Source organism: Corvus moneduloides, chromosome 1, assembly GCF_009650955.1.
Source record: "Corvus moneduloides isolate bCorMon1 chromosome 1, bCorMon1.pri, whole genome shotgun sequence".
NCBI lineage: Eukaryota > Metazoa > Chordata > Aves > Passeriformes > Corvidae > Corvus > Corvus moneduloides.
Window position 1 is genome coordinate 158,637,759 of NC_045476.1, and position 18,329 is coordinate 158,656,087.

Genomic DNA, 18,329 nt, shown 5'->3' on the forward strand with positions numbered 1-18,329 from the left:
GTCACACTTGCAACCAAGCAGCTCAACTGTAGGTGGGACTGGGCATGTGGCAGGCACTGGGACCAGAGCCTGGGACCAGAGCCTGGGTTTGGTACCACCTTCTGCAGTGATCTGGTAGCAACATGCTGCCTTCAAAGTACTGAGGCCTCTCTGCTGCTTTCAAAGTGTCCCCGTCAGTGTCCCAGTTTTGAAGGAAACTTCTTGTGATCAAAGTATTTGGACACATTTTCCTCAGAGAGCATTCAAAATGCATGACTCAGGTGCCAAGCAGCTCTGCTGCTGCCTTAAAGATCAGTGCAGCTGCCCCAACTTCCCCAGCACACGTGTTGGGTGGGATGCCCTTTTATTCACTGACTGGATAGCAAATTTTTAATTTTTATTACATTTTTCCTACAAATATAATGAGTTTAAACTAGTATTTTCTTTTAGATATGCTAGTAACATGGCCCCAAGATCTGAGCTTTCTTCCAAAGAAAAGGCAAAACTCTCAAACATCATAAGACTAGAGATAAAAATTCTTATAACATGATAGTTTATGAAAAATGATCTACAGAGAAGATTGCCAGGAAACTCTGGGTCTAAATTTACTTATCACAACTTCAATCCATCAACCTCAACGTTTGGATTTAGAACAGCAGGTTCTGATCTCGTATTTTTAATACTTTCTGACCACCAAGAACAATGCATCCACCCCTGAGAACTACAAATAAATGCTGTGCTTTGTTACGGCATGTAATTCTTGCCAAGTTTCCTTATATATGGGTTACTAAATTTAGTGAAAACATCCACAGCAGTTGTGTCATGGTAAAACAATGGAAAACTTGCAGGTGAACCAGCTCAGGGAGGTGGGAAAGAAAATATAAACAGAAAGGAATGTATCATGTAACACCAGGTGCCACCTTGCAAAAACACTCTCACAGTCCCTGAGCATAAGATGAGGGAAGGCAGAGGAGAAAGAGAGAGGGAGGAGGTGAGAGACAGGAAGGGTGAGAGGGAGAAAAGGGAGGGAGGGAGGGAGGGAGGGAGGGAGGAATTTCTAACAAAATGTTCACGGCCTGAACTGTTATTAATGCCCAGATCCTCCCTGAGAGTAGAGGATTCCAATTCAACTTTAAGTCACAAAAAGCACAGAGCAGCTGCAGGAGTGTACACAGGAGAAGAATTTGGGCCATTCTTTGCTACCCAACTAAAATAATGAAGGGAGAGTTTATCAGCTGTGTATATTTAAGCAAATGAACGGCAAGGAGCTGTCCTGACGACATCCCCATTGTTTCCATGAGCAAAGAAACAGCCAGGTACATTTTCAGGTGCCTTCTCTGGAGCAGCCCTGCCCCATGCAGCGAGATGAGCCACTGCAGGGATGGTGACACTGACCTTCTCTCCCCTGCTCCATCCCACCTGCACAGCTGGTAGCACTAAATCCAGTATACACAAACAGTTTTATTCAGAGCAGGCAGGAATATTTCCCTCCAAAAGGTCACATCCTACCACACTGAAAATGTTCAAACTGTATATTCTCCAAATAAACCATAAAGCAGCCTGGCAGCCATATGAAGAGCTGTAGGCAAGTGAAACCACCCCATTCTTCCGTCCCAAATGTCACTTTGTCTCCAATTAGTCTCTGAAATTGACTAATGACAATTGGTCATTAGTCTCTGAAATCAGTCCTCACTGTCCTAGTATTAGAGAGACACTAATGCTGCAGGACTGTTTGGATGAATAGCACTTATTCACATCTACAGCGACAGGGTTAAGGGGGAGGGAGGGCAGACTGAGTTTGGCAGCCAGGCAAGGGCTCTGCCTGTGTTTAGCGCAAGCACATCACACGGGTCTCCCCATGACAGGTAAGTCACAGCTGTGCAATAAAAGAGCTCCAGTGCATCTCAGAGTTTCAGTTACAGCTCAATGAAACTACCACGCTGCTGGAAATCAGCTCCTGAGAGTGAACACACAGTCATTCCTCCCCTGAAAAGAAGTTTGAGCAATCTCCGGTTTCCTCATGCCTCATTTTTATGTACAAATATAACAAAATGTCACAAATTACTGAGTTGGCAAGGCATGCAAGAGTGAAACATGGCCATGAGCAATGTTTTCTTAAAGACTGGCTAAAATCTCAGAATTGCTTTGAAGATGAGCCTAAAAGTGAACAGTGAAAAGGGAGTTGCCCTCAGGATGCAACTGGGAATTATTTACTGAAGAAATGATACTGTCTTGGAAAAGCTTACCCAAAGCAACATGTACATAAGCAATTAGTTGCAATGAGGAGGTGAGGCCATGTCATGCCCAGGGTTCACCCAAAACTCCTCTTTCAGGGCACTTTCGCTATCTACTATGCATTAGGGCAAAGACTTTCAGTAAGTAAAACTTCCTATACACAATGCAGTTATGGGGGACATCAAAATATTTCACATATCCTGGTTGAATATTGAAAAAGTCTAGGAATCTTAGAAGATTTATTTTTACCATCTGAAAAAAAATTGCTTTGATTTTGTATTCTGAAATGGTGTATTCCCTTTGAACTTGATCTGAATAAAATTAAAAAAAAAGAATGAAAACACTAAAACATGGTTAGACAGCCCTGAAAATTAATGAACAGCTTTTGTTTGGGATGGGGAGAGGAAACTTTTGACTGTTCTGAAAGTCTATTTTTTTTCATTTTGCTGAAAAAGAAACAAACATCCTCCAAAAGAATCCGTTTCAGGTTGCGCTGAATTTTTAATGCACTGGTGAGGCCACACCTTGGGTGCTGTGTCCAGTTCTGGGCCCCTCACTTCAAGAAGGACACTGAGGAGCTGTAGCAAGTCCACAGAAGGCAACAAAGCTGGTGAAAGGTCTGGAGCACAAGTCCTGTGAGGAGACTGAGGCTGAGGGAGCTGGGGATGTTTAGCTTGGAGAAAAAGAGGCTCAGGAGTGACCTTGTCACTCTCTACAACCACGTGAAAGGAGGCTGTGGCCAGGTGGGGGTCAGCCTCTTTTCCCAGGCAGCTGGCAACAGGACAAGAAGACACAGTCTAAAACTATGGTTGGGGAGGTTTAAGTTGGACATTAGAAGGAATTTCTTCACAGAAAGGGTGATTAGACTTTGGACTGGGCTGCCCAGGGAGGTGGTGGAGTGACCATCCCTAGAGGTGTTTAAGGAAAGACTGAATGTGGCACTCGGTGCCATGGTCTGGTTGACAAAGCAGTGTTCAATCATAGGTTGCACTCAATGATCTCAGAGGTCTTTTCTAGCCGAATCGATTTTGTAAATTGAGGAAACACTGCTTCTTTTTTTCTGTTTCACTACAAGAAGGAGCATCACATATTCAGACTTCTGTACTGAGCCCCAAGCTTTTTCTTCTTATTAGTTTGGGGTTTTTTTTCCCTAAGAGAGAATGCATTCCAACCTCATGCTTAAATCAGTGAGTTCTGAGTGCAGAATGAAGTGTGGCTTTGCTCATGCTGTCCATGAGTAACCTCATCCTCTCATTATTGAGCTCAGTCTGTCCCCTCCTCTGAAAACTGCCAGTTGTTAGATCAGCCCAGTTCCCTGGCGAAACCTCAAGCCAGGGCAAGGGCAAGGACCTGAGCTTGCCATCTTCCCTTCTCAAGGCTCCAGCAAAGCCCAGCTAAGAAGCACAGGTACCAATAGGAAAAGTGTTGGGAAGCTGCAAGAAAAACCACAAGCAATGAGAAATCAAAGTCATGGCCAAAGGGCAGGTGAAAGGATACAGCACCTGGAGTACATATGACTCATTACAAAAAGGAGAGTCTCATCATAAAACAATTATATCATTTACACAACAGTTACAGATGTCAGAGTTAAGTGGCTTTTATTTTTCACCACTAAATGCAACAGTGGAGTGAGAATTGATGAATCCTATACAGCCTCATTCCCACAGTACCTGACAACCCCTCCAAAACCCAAACGTCTCCACTACAATAGTGGGTGCCTGTTGGAGAGGCCCCCTCAGGGTGCCAGAGAAGGCCTGAAAGCCCAGAATTCAACAACAAGGGTTTGCTCTCTGCAAGACACCAAGTTGCAGACTGCTGGTGTGTTCAAAGAAAGGCACAGGGGACTATTTTTCCAGAAGAGGGGCAAAACAAGTGCAATGAAACTGTGATTTCACTGTGATCGCTGCAGTGGAATCTGCACTTTAGCACCTTGGCTACACAGCCATGAGTAAATCAAACAACTGATGACTTGTTTCAAGAGAACATTAAAGGGGCTTTTGTTAGGCTAAACAAAAAGATGCATCTTTTTCCCTTCTGTGCTGTATAAACAAGGCTTCTGCTCACTTTCGTGATGCTTGGATCAGGAGTCAAGGGGCAGCTGGACCACCCTGCTCAAGGATACACTTGGGGTTGCTCCTTCCCAGTGGCCCATAGCCACCTCTGTGCTTTCCAGATCTGTTTTACAACATCAGCCACAACAGAGAATGTTCTCATACACATGGAATTAATAATTTTCCATTTAATCCTGCTAATTATTTACATTTCTTACAGTAGGGAGAGCCCCAGGAGAATTACAGACATCACAATTAGTTTGATTTTCTACCTCAATGGATGCAAAAAGCCCATCTGAAGCAGAAACAGACGGGTTATGAAGCCTGGTCTTTGTAAGAGATGGGAGAAAATGACAGTATTGACATTTGCAAATTCCAAAGCTACCACCCAACTCTGTCAGGGATTTCTCTAGCTTGGAGCAAGTGAAAGTGCACTCCACGCCCCTCTGAGCTAAACAGCAGCACTAACACCCACTTCCTTCCACCTCTGCCTTGTCATCTGAGACAGACAGAAGACATCTCTTTCCATGTGCTCAGCATCACTCAAAGCCTGACACCGCCACCGTCACCCAAACTCTGGGATGTATCCACACCCCCCACTCACCAGCCACCACCTGTAGCTGTCTTCTGGGATCAAGGCATTTTGTGAGGTCAGGAAAGGTTGCATAGTTGAGTTAAATCTCTGATCGAACCAGAGGGAACGTCCCAGCTCTGAAATACACGTGCGACAGCTGCAAGGTCTCCTGGGGTACTTGAAGAGTTTTTGGACGTGCTCTGAAAACTGCACGGCGAGATGTCTGGGGTCCCAGGTGCTCGTGGTCACCTGGTGTGTGTAGTTCAGCACAAACGACGTCACCGTGATGAGCAAAAAGGCGAAGGTGAACATTTTCACATTCCTCCTCCTTACCACAACCATCTTTCCCCCTCGGGTTCTGCCACCACCGCTGGCCAAGAACAATGTAGAGTCCAACATAAGGCAAAAAGGAAAGGCTGCAGCAGGTGTCTGCCAGTCACCACCCCGGGCTTAGGCTGTACAGATTGACTCCACTACCTCCAGCCGTAAGGGAGAAGCTGCATCTTCCCCAAATGGGCTTAAAAAAGGACATTTCCTTTCACCTTCTCACAGTGTTTCAAATTTCCTTCCACCTCTCTGTTTCATGTTGCTAACCTCTCCTGATGAGGATTTACTGAAGACAGACCCTTGTCTTTCTGCATACAGAAATTAAAATTCAGGTTTTGTGTGTGAGACCAAGCCATACATTAAAACAAGCAAATTGTAGAAAGAATTGTATTATTTTCCTTGGAATTTAGTTATTGAAGGACTGGATCATCTGGGTGTGTACATTCCATCAGAGAGACGTGCTCTGATGCCCATTTAAGTCATGGAGAGAAGTTTGCAACCTAGAGACACACAGACAAAAAAAAGAAAGAAAAATTTTTATTAACTTTAGGGTTTTTTCTTTTGTATTCCTCCCAACCTAATTTCTCTGCTTTTCTCTCCCCATCCCAGAACTTCTGATCAGCTCAGAGCCCTCAACACAGCAGCTCTGGCTTCAAGCTCTGCTGCAGTATTTTCGTACTGAGGAGTTTGAGGGTGAAGTTTCAGAAAGGGCAGAGCATCGACCTGTGGACATTGAGTTTCTTTGTATTGAATCAGCCTCCTCACTCTGCTCTGGCCTTATTTGAATTACAGTCTGTAGCTATTTGAATGACAATGACTCACCTCCCTCCTTCAGCCTGACCTTGATAGCCACAAGATAGGAAGCAAAGTATTCATAACTCAGAGCAGCTGAACAAAAAGCAGCAGGCAAAGGAGGGAGGAGCAGGATAGGGAGGAAGATGAATCAGTTCTTTTCTCTTTCTTCCCCCCACCAGCTTAATTTCTTAAGGATCGGGATTAGACTTGTGATTAGAGAAAGCCAAGCAAAAAGAGCTCATATATCCTGGGACAAACAGGGGAAATCAAAGTATTTGAAACAAAGGCCTTTGTTTCACATGGAAAATTGCTCTTTTTTCTGTCAAGGAAAGGTAGGTGATAGCAGCTTTATCCCAGCCTAGGCAGAGAGACAGGGAGCTGCTTTGGAGGTACAGAGAGACCCAGAGCTGCTCTCCCTTCCCCTCCTGGTGTCCCCTGCCTGGCAGCAGTGATTTAAACAAGTTTTTAAAAGTCATAAAATGAATCCCTTCATCCCACAGTGTTTTGTGGGAAAGCCATTGTGGGACAGCCATTGTTTTGTGGGAAGAAAAACACGTTGTTTATAAAACTTCAGATGTTTACCAAAAGCCCCAAAAGTGACATTGCTTAAATAACACTCTGTTTTGTTTTGTTTTGTTTTTTTTTTAAAGGTAGGGAAAAAATTCAGAGAAGTGACTGTGTCAGAATACGTGCAATTTATGAACAAGTGAAAGTCCGGGGAGAGAAGTGTCATTTACTGCTCAGCTGCAGGCTTCAGGCCAGCAAAAAACCAGCAAAATTGCAACTGTTGCATTAAATCCCATCATTTTAACGCATTCTGTGCATGACATTGATGTGGGATCCTCCTCATTGCATCACTCAAATGTGACGTTTATCCAGACAGGAGGGGAGAGCAGCTGCAGCACCCCCAGCTTTGCTGCTGGCTCTTCTCCTGGGGATCTGCAAGGAGCTGCACCAGGCCAAACCGCTTTTCCAAGGGGTTTGACATGGCACCTTGGAAACAACTTGGATTTTAGAGGTGGTGTGCAAATATTTGCAGAGTCCCATAAAGCCAAATCCAAAGACAGGAGCCTCAGACCTCGGTTTTAAGCCTTTGCCCCAGCTTTCTCCTCCTCAGCACGTGACGGGCAGCATGTGCCCTTCAATTAGCTGCTGTTTGCCAAATGCCTCGAGATTTATTTTAAGTCTGGCCCCTCCACATGCATTTATAGGAGCTCAAGGGCTGACAAGTGGGTCAGGCTGGATAACAAAGGGCTTTATTAATCCCATCTGCTTGGGCTCCTTGCACCGGTAAATCAGGGAACCATCCTGCATTCACTTTAATGTTACAGAGGGAAGTTTTTACATTAACCAGAAATCTTCCAAAGTATCCCCGGGTAAAATTCAGGAATCCCAGCCTTGGAGAGGTGATGGGGATGCTGACACTGTGTCTTGGAGAGTTAGAATGGGAGCTCAGGAGAACAGCCCCTATGCACAGCCCCATCCATGCCAGCTGCTCTCTGAGACGCAGAACGGCCCCAAACACATTTACTTTTCTAGCCTGGATGTAGTTGTGAGTCTAAACAAAAACACAGCCTCTAACAACCCCAAAAACATGCTGAATCCCAGAAGCAAATTGATTTTCCATTTATGGAGTGTATAATTCAAGAGCTGTGATGCTGGCAGGTCAACCCCCCACTGCTGTCAGTACTGGGCCAAGTCAGTATTTGTAAACACAGCTCCTGCTCTTCTGTTATACTTTTAAGAGGAGGAGGGAGGGGGATTATCCAGCCTTTCTTGGAAAAGCCTATAGAATGGAGTATTGTTGATAAAACAGTTCTGGCTTCCAAAACAAGCACACATTTCACCAGATGTATTTATTTATTGTAACTCAGATGAGGCTAAATTTATATTTATAACTCAGGGATGAAAAAACCCAAACCTGAACCAGTGTTTCCACAGTGGGCTACAATGTCTTCAAATTCCTAATCATCCTGTCTTTTTCAGCACGTGATGGGAAGGTGAGAAACCGGAGCTCCCAAAGCCCTTTTCCCATGTGGATATAAACACTGTATGCTCTATTTTTATTCTTACTACTTACAGTTTCCTATGAATGTTCATGCTTCCTATGAATAATTATGATGGAAATATATATACAAATATATAGCTGACAGAAATGCTCCAGGGACTATGTATTTGATTTAGGGCCCGAGGAAAAGGAAGACTGAAATGAATGTAAAATCTTTCTTCAAGTTCAAGTGTGACTTGGACCAGGACCCTTTTTTTTTCCTTTCTTAAACCATGTGGAAGACACAACCCAGATATCACTACTTTTACTCTTCACAGCATCTTGCACCACATCTCAGACTGCTCCTGTGCCTCCCTGTGATCGCACGAGATTCATAATTCTTTGCAAAAGTGTTTCCATAGGATTCACCAAGGTGCTGGGTAGTGGAAGGTCAGTGGTGTGGGAAACCATGCAGGGATGCCAACCCCAGCTGTTGGGAATGTTCCACTTCTGGATCCTACTAGTGATAGTTAAATTAAGCCATTACAAGTAAGCAGCATGATACCAGCCACGGTCTTTATCACCATCCCTCGGCATGACCTTGGCATTAGCACATCCATGAACAGGCTATTTTGGCCTCAGACGCAGAAACAATTTTTGGGGACTTAAGGTAGGGAGATTTAGTGCCCAGCCCTCTCCCCAGCTACAGAGAGATAAGCAGAGCTTAATACTGCATGCCTGTGGGCAGAGATCCCAGCTCAGCCCATGCAAGCAGCAGGTTAAGCTACCTTAAGTGATTGGGTGCTTAAGGTCTTATTTTTGGTCTGGATTTTGCCTGCTACCTTCCCACTCCCCCCCTGTCAATGGATGTCATTGTCCCCACGTAAGGCACCTTTGTACACCCTGGGACAGCTTATTTATGCTGATAATACCCAGTGATGTGCAGTGCAGGGAAGATCCAAAAGGTCATGTCCCAGGAAGACCAGAGAAGGCAGGTTCAGAAGAAAGAACAGGTTCCTCCAAACCCTGTCCTGAGAATAGAAGTGGGTCCAGTGTGATTAAATGGTCATAAATGAGAGTCGAGTTTAATCTTCTGCCTACATTTTACATTGTAAAAGATACCAGGATCAATCAATTGTGGTTGTTTGCCTTCATTTTCTTCTCACGTTTTAGAAAAAAGGAATAAAAAGAGCTTTTTTTTTTCTTTTTTTTTCTCCACTGAGGTAAATTTTATGTGCATTGTAAACTCACAATCTGAAGTATGTCCCTGGTCCCTTGCCAATGTGGTGATTAACAAAGATAAAAACACATCGGTTCAATGGACTAATATAAAGCAATTCTTAACACCTTCAGGAAATATTTTTTTACAAATCCACTTACAAACACAATGTATTCTCACTGCACTTGTCAGGTTCTGTGACAAAAGCTCATCTGCACACCCACAAAGGAGCACAGAAAGAATAGCAGAACCTAAATAATGCTCTGCTCCAGCTGCTCCCAGGCCCATCCCAGGAGACATCAACCCATCAAAGTCTTCACCAAAAGAGCCCGGGGCACAAAGGCAGGTGGGAACCTGAAACAAGGACTCAGAAGAAGGGACACCCTGCCTGCATCCCTCCCAGGACTGGCCCTGCACAGCATCACCCTCAGGCATGAAATTCACCCAGGTGAGTCAACTCTGCCTTTGGGACTGAGATGTCTTGCTGTCTGAGGGCATGGGACAGCTTATGGGGTGCAGGGGAAGGGCATTTGGGCATTACACAAGATCTGTGTGGTCAGCCACACAATATTGGCAGAATGGTAATTTTTTGATTTCTTTTAATAGATGCCTTAGACAAAATGCATGAAGAAAATAATAACGAAAAAATACTTAGAAAAAAATCACCATACCACTCTTCATTCCTCCACATTGTAAATGTCCCAGTACATTGGTGTTTGGCCCCTTTTTGATGCCTACTTTCCTAGCAAAGAAGTGCTTTGTACCAGCACCACATTGAGGAGATCTTTGTTAGCTCGCGTTAGATGCTGATGGTTCAGGATCCAGCTTTCCTGGTCTGTAACTCACATTAAAACCCTGGTGTGAAATGCACTCTCTAGTTTGAAGTTGCCAGCATTTTCCAGACACAGAATGTCAGGCAGAAGAGCACAAAAGCAACAGGGAACAGCAGCATCCCAGTACTGAGACACTGCCAGAGTTCCGCTCAGGGCTTGAACAGCTCAAAGGTCCCAAAATACTTTAGACTCAAAACTCACATATCAACCTCCCCTGTCGAAATGTGGAAAAGGACAGTGTGATCTGCTGCAGCTCTCTCATGACTGATGGTGGCCATCATACAACCCTTCGATATCCCATGGTGTTTTACAGCTGGAAACTCTACACTTCAAGGAGTTAAGTTCAAGATTTGCTGCAATTTTGACTTCAAGAGACTGTGCTGTGCTAGAAAGGCCTCATCAGCAGAACTGCAAGTGCCCATTTTCAGAAGCACAGCTCAGATTCCTGCCCTGCAAAACCTACAGAGGTGAAGTAGTTTCTCAGCTTAGCCACTGACAGCTACATTGTTATAAATTTGGCAGCACCAACAGTATGTCCCTAAGCATCATTTCTGCCATTTGAGGACTTTTTTCCTGTCCACACTTCTTGTGAGTAACTACTCAAGCAACCCTTGGTCTCAAAGCCCTGGCCTGGGACAAGGCAGGAGGTTAAATCTTGCCTTACTGTACCCACAAGAGCCCAGAGCAGTCTTGAAAGACGTCGTTCTAAGGCAACAAAAAGCATGTCCCTGGAAAAACACACATAAATTCATGCCCCAGGTCTGTACTAGGCCTGGAGAGGAACAATGGAGGGAATTGTTTCACTCCAAACCACAGGCTTGTCTGCCCTACCCTGGCTCATCACCGGCTGCCTCCCACTGACTGGAGCTGGCTGACATTTAGAAAGAAATAATTCATTGTTCTGACACCTCACCAGAGACCTCTGAGCTTTTGCTACGTGAGACAGTGTGAATTACAGGACAGCCTGGCAGACAGCCAGAGCTGAGCACAGGGCATGAGCATGAATCTTAACCAGATGATGCTGGGACCCCCTGCGAGACCTCTGGTCCGTGGCCTTCAGCTCCAGCAGATCAGTCTCACCAAGCACTGAAGGCCGCATGGAGACACGAGGGGGTGTTGTCTGTGCCCCAGCACAGCCTCTGCCACTTCAGCCTGTTCGATGCTCTGGCAGGTAAAGGTGAGCCCTGCCCTTCTTGGGCACCAAAAATCACTACAGGACACAATTTTGGAAAAGCACAAGCTGCCACGTCCCTTTCCATTTTCCCATCCATCCAGCCATTCATCCCTTAATTACATTATGGATTCCATATAATTCCTCATCCCTGGAAGTGTTCAAGTCCAGTTTGACTGGGGTCCTGAGCAGCCTGGTCTAGTGGAAGGTGTCCCTGCCCACAGAAGAGGGGTGTTGAAACTAGAGGATATCTAAGGTCCCTCTCAACCCAAACAATTCTCTGATTAATTAAAATCAGATTGTGTTTTGTCTCTCAGAGCTCACTGGCTCCTCTCTCCTGTCCGTTGTTACATCCTCACAGAGATGGCATGGGTCCTGCATGCACACAGCCACAGAAAGGCAGACCCAAGTCTCACCTGCCATTTAATCAGGGAGAAAATGATCTGTAACTCTTCTGCCCCATCCCTGACCATGCTGAGAGGCAGAAGTCTGTTTGATTGCCACTGTCAATTGGGGTCACAGCATTGAAATCAGGCAAGGTAGTTGGTATCGTGCTCTCAGATTTATTAAAATGTTCACTCCAAGCAACTCAAACTAATCATATCAGCACTGCCTGGAAAACAAAAGCAGGAACATTTGAGGAACATTTAAGCCATGAGAAAAAGTAGCTTCAAAAAACATTTGAATGCAGCAGCTCCTCTGTGTTTCTTGAATGTGAAGTCAGCTATTGGGCGGTGTTTCATCCATCACAGTGAACAGAAGAAAAACTGGAGATGGTTTATGGAGCGTAGCCTGCACAGCATTTTAGGTGCCAGCGATCTGAAAAAAAATCTTTACCCACTTGTGCCTTTATCAGTGAGCAGTCTGGCAGCAGGCTGGGGCTGGCCAGGTCGATAGGGAATCTCCCTGGTACTCCGACACAGCCTGCCCTGCCAACATGCGTAACAGGGCTGCGTGGTCAGGGTAAGCAAGCACCTTTTTGTGCAAGATGTGTATGAGATCAATAGAAATTTGGGTGGGGAATTTTCATTCTGTTGCTTCAGAATAAATATTTATCTTGGCAGCCTTTATCAGGCTTGTTGCTGAGCAGTCTGGAAATGAAAATTCCCTTGTGGTGTTTGAAGAAAAGGCTGGAGGATCTGGCTTGGAAAAGGTCACGAGTCTGCCCTTATCTTTGGGTGCTGAGAACTGCCATCCCTGCCACCTCCCACCATGGTGAAGACATTTTTTCCTCCACCACATCCTCCTCCCTTGCATACCAAGTGTTCACTCCTGCAAAGGCTGGAGAAATCGCAGTGTTAATACCCAGGATTAATTGTGCTGCCCTCCATGGGCTACAGTCTGTACTTGTGTCTTCGGGCCAAGTGGGAAATTTGAATGGGACTGCAAATGCCATGAAAGATTGGCTCCAAAATCTCCTTCATGAGCTTCAACAAGGGCAACCCCAGGTATCAATACAGGCAAGAGGATGAAGAACAGGTCTGAGGAGAAGGACCTGTCCTATGAAGAACAGTCTGAGAGAGCTGGGTTTGTTCAGCCTGGAAAAGAGAAGGTTGTGGGGAGACCTCAGAGCAGTTTCCCAGTGCTTAAAGGGGGCTTTTAAGAAAGGTAGGGTGAGATTCTTTAGCAGAGCCTGTAGTGACAAGACAAGGCAAAATGGTTTTAAACCAAAAGATGGTAGATTTATACCAGATACAAGGTAGAAATTTTTTACAGCGAGAGTGGTGGAACGCTAGGACAGGTTCCCCAGAGAGGTGGTAGATGCCTACCCCTGAAAGTGTTGGAGGCCAGGTTGGATGGGATTCTAAGCAAAATGATCTAGCTGAAGATGTTCCTGCCTATGGCAGAGGGACCCCATAAGGGTCCTTTCCAACCCAAACTCCAATTCTATGATTCTATGATTCTGTAATTCTGTGATTCTATCATTCTAAGAATAAAAAATGCTGATGATCCATTCTATTGTCCCAATAAAATTTCTTATTTGATAAATGTCGTGTTCCCTACCACCATCTCTTTACACAGCACCTGACTTCCAGCCTTGAGAGAGGCGTGAAACTGCGTTTGGGGTGAATAGAAAGGGTGGGGGGAGCCCAGCTCTCTCCACTGGTGGCACCAGCTGTGCAAGGATGACATTCACCTGGGTATCACGTTTCATTCGGAAACACATGAGTGTCTGGGACTGTGGAGATAAACTCATGATCAATTTATTTCCACTGGGAACTATAATGTGAGTAAGTCACTGTTTATATAATGGCCCTTTGTTACTGCAGCCAGGCTCGGTATCATGCCAGGCTCAGTGAAAAAAACCACACTGGTAATGCTCCTCAGCTTGCCAGTGAGAGCTTGGTCTTAAGTTTTCCAGGCCATTATGGTGCCAAGGAAGCACTCAGCATCATCTTTATACCAGGAAACAACCATGAGATAAACTGGGAGAGGCCAGAGAAAAGGGTGATGAATTCAAACTCAACGAGCAGCTCCACTGCTGACCTGTTTATGGTCCATTCCTTTGGCTCAACCCTCAGCTCAAATATTTTCAGGACAAAATAGGAGCACTGGAATGGCAGAACTGTCCAGCCAAGTCGTGAACAGTAGCATTTATGGCCAAGAGGCTGGAGTCTGGCAGATCAACCAGGGGTGTGCTGAAAAACAACAGTGGAAAAATAAGCTCCTGGTCAGAATGTCTTCCACAGCCCCTGTCTTGCTAGAAAGTGATTTTGGAGGAATCCTACCTCTTTGCACACACTCCATTAACCAGACAATGGCACCTCTGCCTCCCTGGTGGTGCTTCATTTTCTTTTATATATTCCAAATCCCCTTTCCCACATATACATTGATGTTTTAAATAGCAGATATATTGTTACAAGTTCTTAAAAAATACTCTTTTCCTTCCTTATTCTGTAGTTTGCAATGCTATACAGACACATAGGTTTAACCTGTTGGATGAGAGCTTTTCTGTCATGGGCCAATATCCACCATGGGTTGGGATGGGACTTTTTTGGGCTGCACGCCCAGAGTCCAAAGCTGGGACAATGAAAATAATAATTTAGGATTTTCTGTGGTGAAAATCCTAAACTAAAATTCACTCACTCACTAAAATTTCTTCACTCTGTCTCTGTGAATTGCTCTACTTCAAAGAGTTCTTTAAAACTATCAAAGCAGACAACTGGACACATAAAAATTGCTGTTTGATTCCTGTTGACAAACTTTGATGGCAATGTACTTGGTGGACAGACTGCCCCTGTACTTTCACATCCTTCCCATGCCATTATGAGATTTGTAAGCTGTGATCAAAGCTCTGCTACTCTTTGCTTGGAAAAGAAGAGTTATCAAAGGGATTTCCAGGACACCTATATGCGTTTGCACCTAGAAGAATTTTTAAGTGGTTCATGATAGGACAAGTGTAGAATTGGAGCTGGTAACTCAAGCACAATTTATTTTTATTTCTGTCTTGTTTCAGATCAGTTTGTCAAAAATGAATCTATTTTTCATCTTGATTTTTTGTATTAAGACATTTTCAAAAAGTATCTTTGACATTTTGAATGAAGAAATCTAGTTTCATTTTGAAAAAGCTTTTTCTAGAAGAGGTGTAACTTTTGGTAATTAAAGAAAAGCAAAACATGTAGAAATTCAAAATAAAAAAAAACCCAACACCTCCCGCTTCCCCTAAAATAAAAAGCATCCCTATAAGAAAAAGGAAAAATACTGTCACCTCTTCTTTTTGGTTTTAGCTTCATGTTGGGACGACTATGGATTGTTTTTAAAGTCTTGCTAATTCACCAGAGACAGTAAGAAAGCTACTTTCATGTAATTCAAATACACAGTGACAAATTAACGATGGCAGCAGCAGTAGTAGAAACAGATGCAAACTAAAACTACTGAAAAGCAAATTCCTGTACCTGCATTTGTTTTAATTTTATAGGATAACAGGTGAGGATACAGGATTATTTCAGACTGTAGAATACTCTGAACTAAAGGTGTGTAGTGGGTTGACCTTGGCTGGATACCAGATGCCCATGCTGGGCATGGGGGCAGCTTCTGGCAGCTTCTCACAAAAGCCAATCCTGTCGCCCCAACCCTGTCCCCACTACCAAAACCTGGCCATACAAACCCAGAACAAGGTGGAACCCAACCACACGTGTTTTGCTGTACTCTCTGTGAATATCCAGCTCAACAATATTCACCTATTCCTTGGTTAAAGCTGGAACTTGTATTTATATGTGGCCATAAATACAGTTGTTCGTGATTTCAAAGAATGTGTTGTGAGGAACATTAATTTCTGATATTAAGAAAGTGATTAATGCACTGCAGGGGATCTCATGGCATTACAATTCTTAATGCCAAGGAAGATTAGATGGCAGTGATGATAATACTGATGATATTGTCAATAATCCTGAAACTCTAGGAAAACCTAGGAAAAATGTTTCCATGCCCATGTGAGCATCTCTGACTCTCTTTGCTGGGGTTCCTGCCCTGAAGCAATACCAAGCAGTTGCTGGCACTGTGAGGCTGTTAACGGAGCTCAGCTGATGGGATCCTCATTAAACCAACAGCGTTTCTCTCACAATCGATGGCACCACCTGACACAGCACTGCATTAAACATTTATTCATCAGGCAGAGCGAATTCACTCTGAGGAAGATTTAATGACACCACAGGGATTTCCTCATTCATTAACTTGGGATTTACATTTAGTCTTTATGGTGCTACAAAGGTGTAAAACTACCCACAGTTAAATTCAGAGGTGTTTTAGCATCTGTGCATAGTCTGGACCTGGCAGCCACTGCAAACCTTGCAAGTACAAAACAATACTTCCAAGTTTTCCATCTACTGTGCACACTACTCTGTTTGGCAGCCATAGAAAGTTTACAAGAAGTCTATAAATAATACAATAAAATATATTAGAGATATAAGTAACACATTTGAAAAATTAATATACTGTGTTGCAAGTCAGAATTAAAAAGCCATTAGGCAACCACTTTAATTGATTGATCATTTATGTCCCTAATAGGTGTACTTGGCCTATTTGGATCCAACTGCACTGTGTGCTCTTGCTATCAGCCTAGGCATCACCCAGCTTCTGTGTGGATGGTGACATTCCCATTCCAGCTTTTGTCCTACATTGACAACAGAGGTGACAGTCAAGAAGGAAATGAGTGATTCAGGCTTCCTTTTATCCAGAGGACTGATAGCTCTCAGGTTGTCTCTGATACCTGATGGATACAAGCAGCTGCCCAGAGCGGGGCACATGAATACAGCCCTTCAGTGCACCACTGGTGGAAGCTTTGCTCTGGACTACATGGGAGCCTGGGTACAGAAAAAACACAGGGTTTCAGTGACGAAGAAATGCTGTCTACTTGTCTGGACTTTAGAAGTGTTTTTAGAGAAACAAAGATTTGCATACATCAAAGTGGCACACAAAAATCTTCCCATAATCCTGAATATGAAAATATGTCAAGAGCTGCATGCAAAATGGATTTGCATACATCAGAGCTGCACATAAAGCACTCAGCTGGGCATCCTGAAATGCATTAAAAATGGTAATATTGAGTTTTGTGGATGCTGATAATAGAATGCTGGAGAAACACACACAGACATGCATACAACTATGGCATCTTCTCCACTTGTCTTACTTAGATGGCTAAAACCTGAACAGGGAGGCTGCTAAGGTAGCCAGCAATCCCTGAATGTTTAAGGACTTCCTGATTCAAAGAGAAATTCAAAGTATCACTTAGCCATACAGAAGTAATTAGCAGAGGAAGATTCAATTAATTTAGTACTTAAATTTTCAATTTTAAAATGGTATCATTGATGTTGTAAAAGCAGAAATTTTAGCACAAGAAAGTGGTGATCAATTCAATACTGTTTTGGTCTCGACCTCTGCAGTGCTGCCAGCATCCTACCTAGAAATCAAGCTGTAGCAGGCCAGATGCCAGAAACATCAGCCTGAATTTACCCTTTTGCCTATGACGAGTGGCAGAGGGAGATCTCTGTCCTTTGGGCTCCTGATTATTGAATTAGAATGGGGAAGCCCCAGCTGCTTACTTTTCCCCAATAAAAATTCCCAGCGTTTTCCCAGCTAGTGACACTTTAGGAAATCAAGAACTTTTTCTTGCACATCAACAATAGATAAACACCAGTCCTACACGGGCTGATTTGGTGCCGGTCAGAATCCTCAGCTTCAGCCTTGGTGTTACTGTCCTGAAGTGACCATAACTGTAAGAGCACTTTGTCAGCACAAAACCCACAGCAGGGCAACATCTAAAGCTGAATTCTGTCCCTGGGTTCAAGATAGCACCTCCCATTCAAGCACTGAGAACAGGATCCCAGACTCACTGCAATATCCTTTCCCCACCTAAGACATCCCTCCATTTTCAGTGGGACAGGGAAGCTTTCCTTTGGGATTACAAGGTTTTGTGCATATGACTATTGCAATGAATGTGGGATCCTGCTCTCACTCCCATGAAAAATTTCATGGTAACTTTTAAAATGGAGTTTATGAAAATGTCACCACTTGCTCTAGAAATAAAGCTCCTGGCAAGCTGTAATGGGCACACTGTTAAAAACTAACAGTCCCCAGAGACCACAGACAGCAGAGCCCCGGGGTTTTGTGCTTTCTCTTAAATGAGCCACCAATTTGTGTCCAAAAGTTTGCATTAAAAGTGGCAGCTACAAGATTTTTATTTGTGTTTTGCCTTTATTAAGGAAAGAAAAAAGAAACCTTTAATTAAAATCTCTCAAAGATTTGCAGGGAAATGTATACCAAGAGCCTGGGAAATGGGCTGTTCTGCTTGGCTTGGTTTTAAACAGGATAATATGAGTTTTTAATCTTTTTATACTATGCGTCTCTTGCTCAAAAATAAAAAGTGAATACTGAAAAATAATGACTGCATCCAAAGGGAAGTCATTATAAACAGAACTCAGACATTCCCAGAGGAGAACTGACCTATGACTTCTTATGGAGGAGATACATTGGCTGAAGGGCACCATTGTTTTTAATTTCCTCTAAAATGAGATGTGAGTTTCCAGCCCCAGAAGTGTCACACTCAGCTACAGGGGGATGATCCAGTACTTGGTAATTGCTGCTGCTGGGGAGTTTCCATCCTTAGGAAAAGAGAATGGATACCAGAGGTTCCTGTCCCTCAGTGGATTGCTAGATCTT

The 18,329-nt window shown here is 43.9% G+C and overlaps 1 protein-coding gene across 1 annotated transcript in view; it reads right to left on the reverse strand.

Moving 5' to 3' along the window:
• The window catches only part of ST3GAL1 (ST3 beta-galactoside alpha-2,3-sialyltransferase 1), a 78,481-nt gene that overhangs the window by 20,886 nt on the left and 39,266 nt on the right, over positions 1-18,329 (reverse strand). The window contains exon 2 of the mRNA XM_032133886.1: positions 4,870-5,666. Within this exon, the coding sequence (XP_031989777.1) occupies positions 4,870-5,238 (369 nt within the window). The 5' untranslated portion in view covers positions 5,239-5,666. The remainder of the gene's footprint in view (positions 1-4,869; positions 5,667-18,329) is intronic.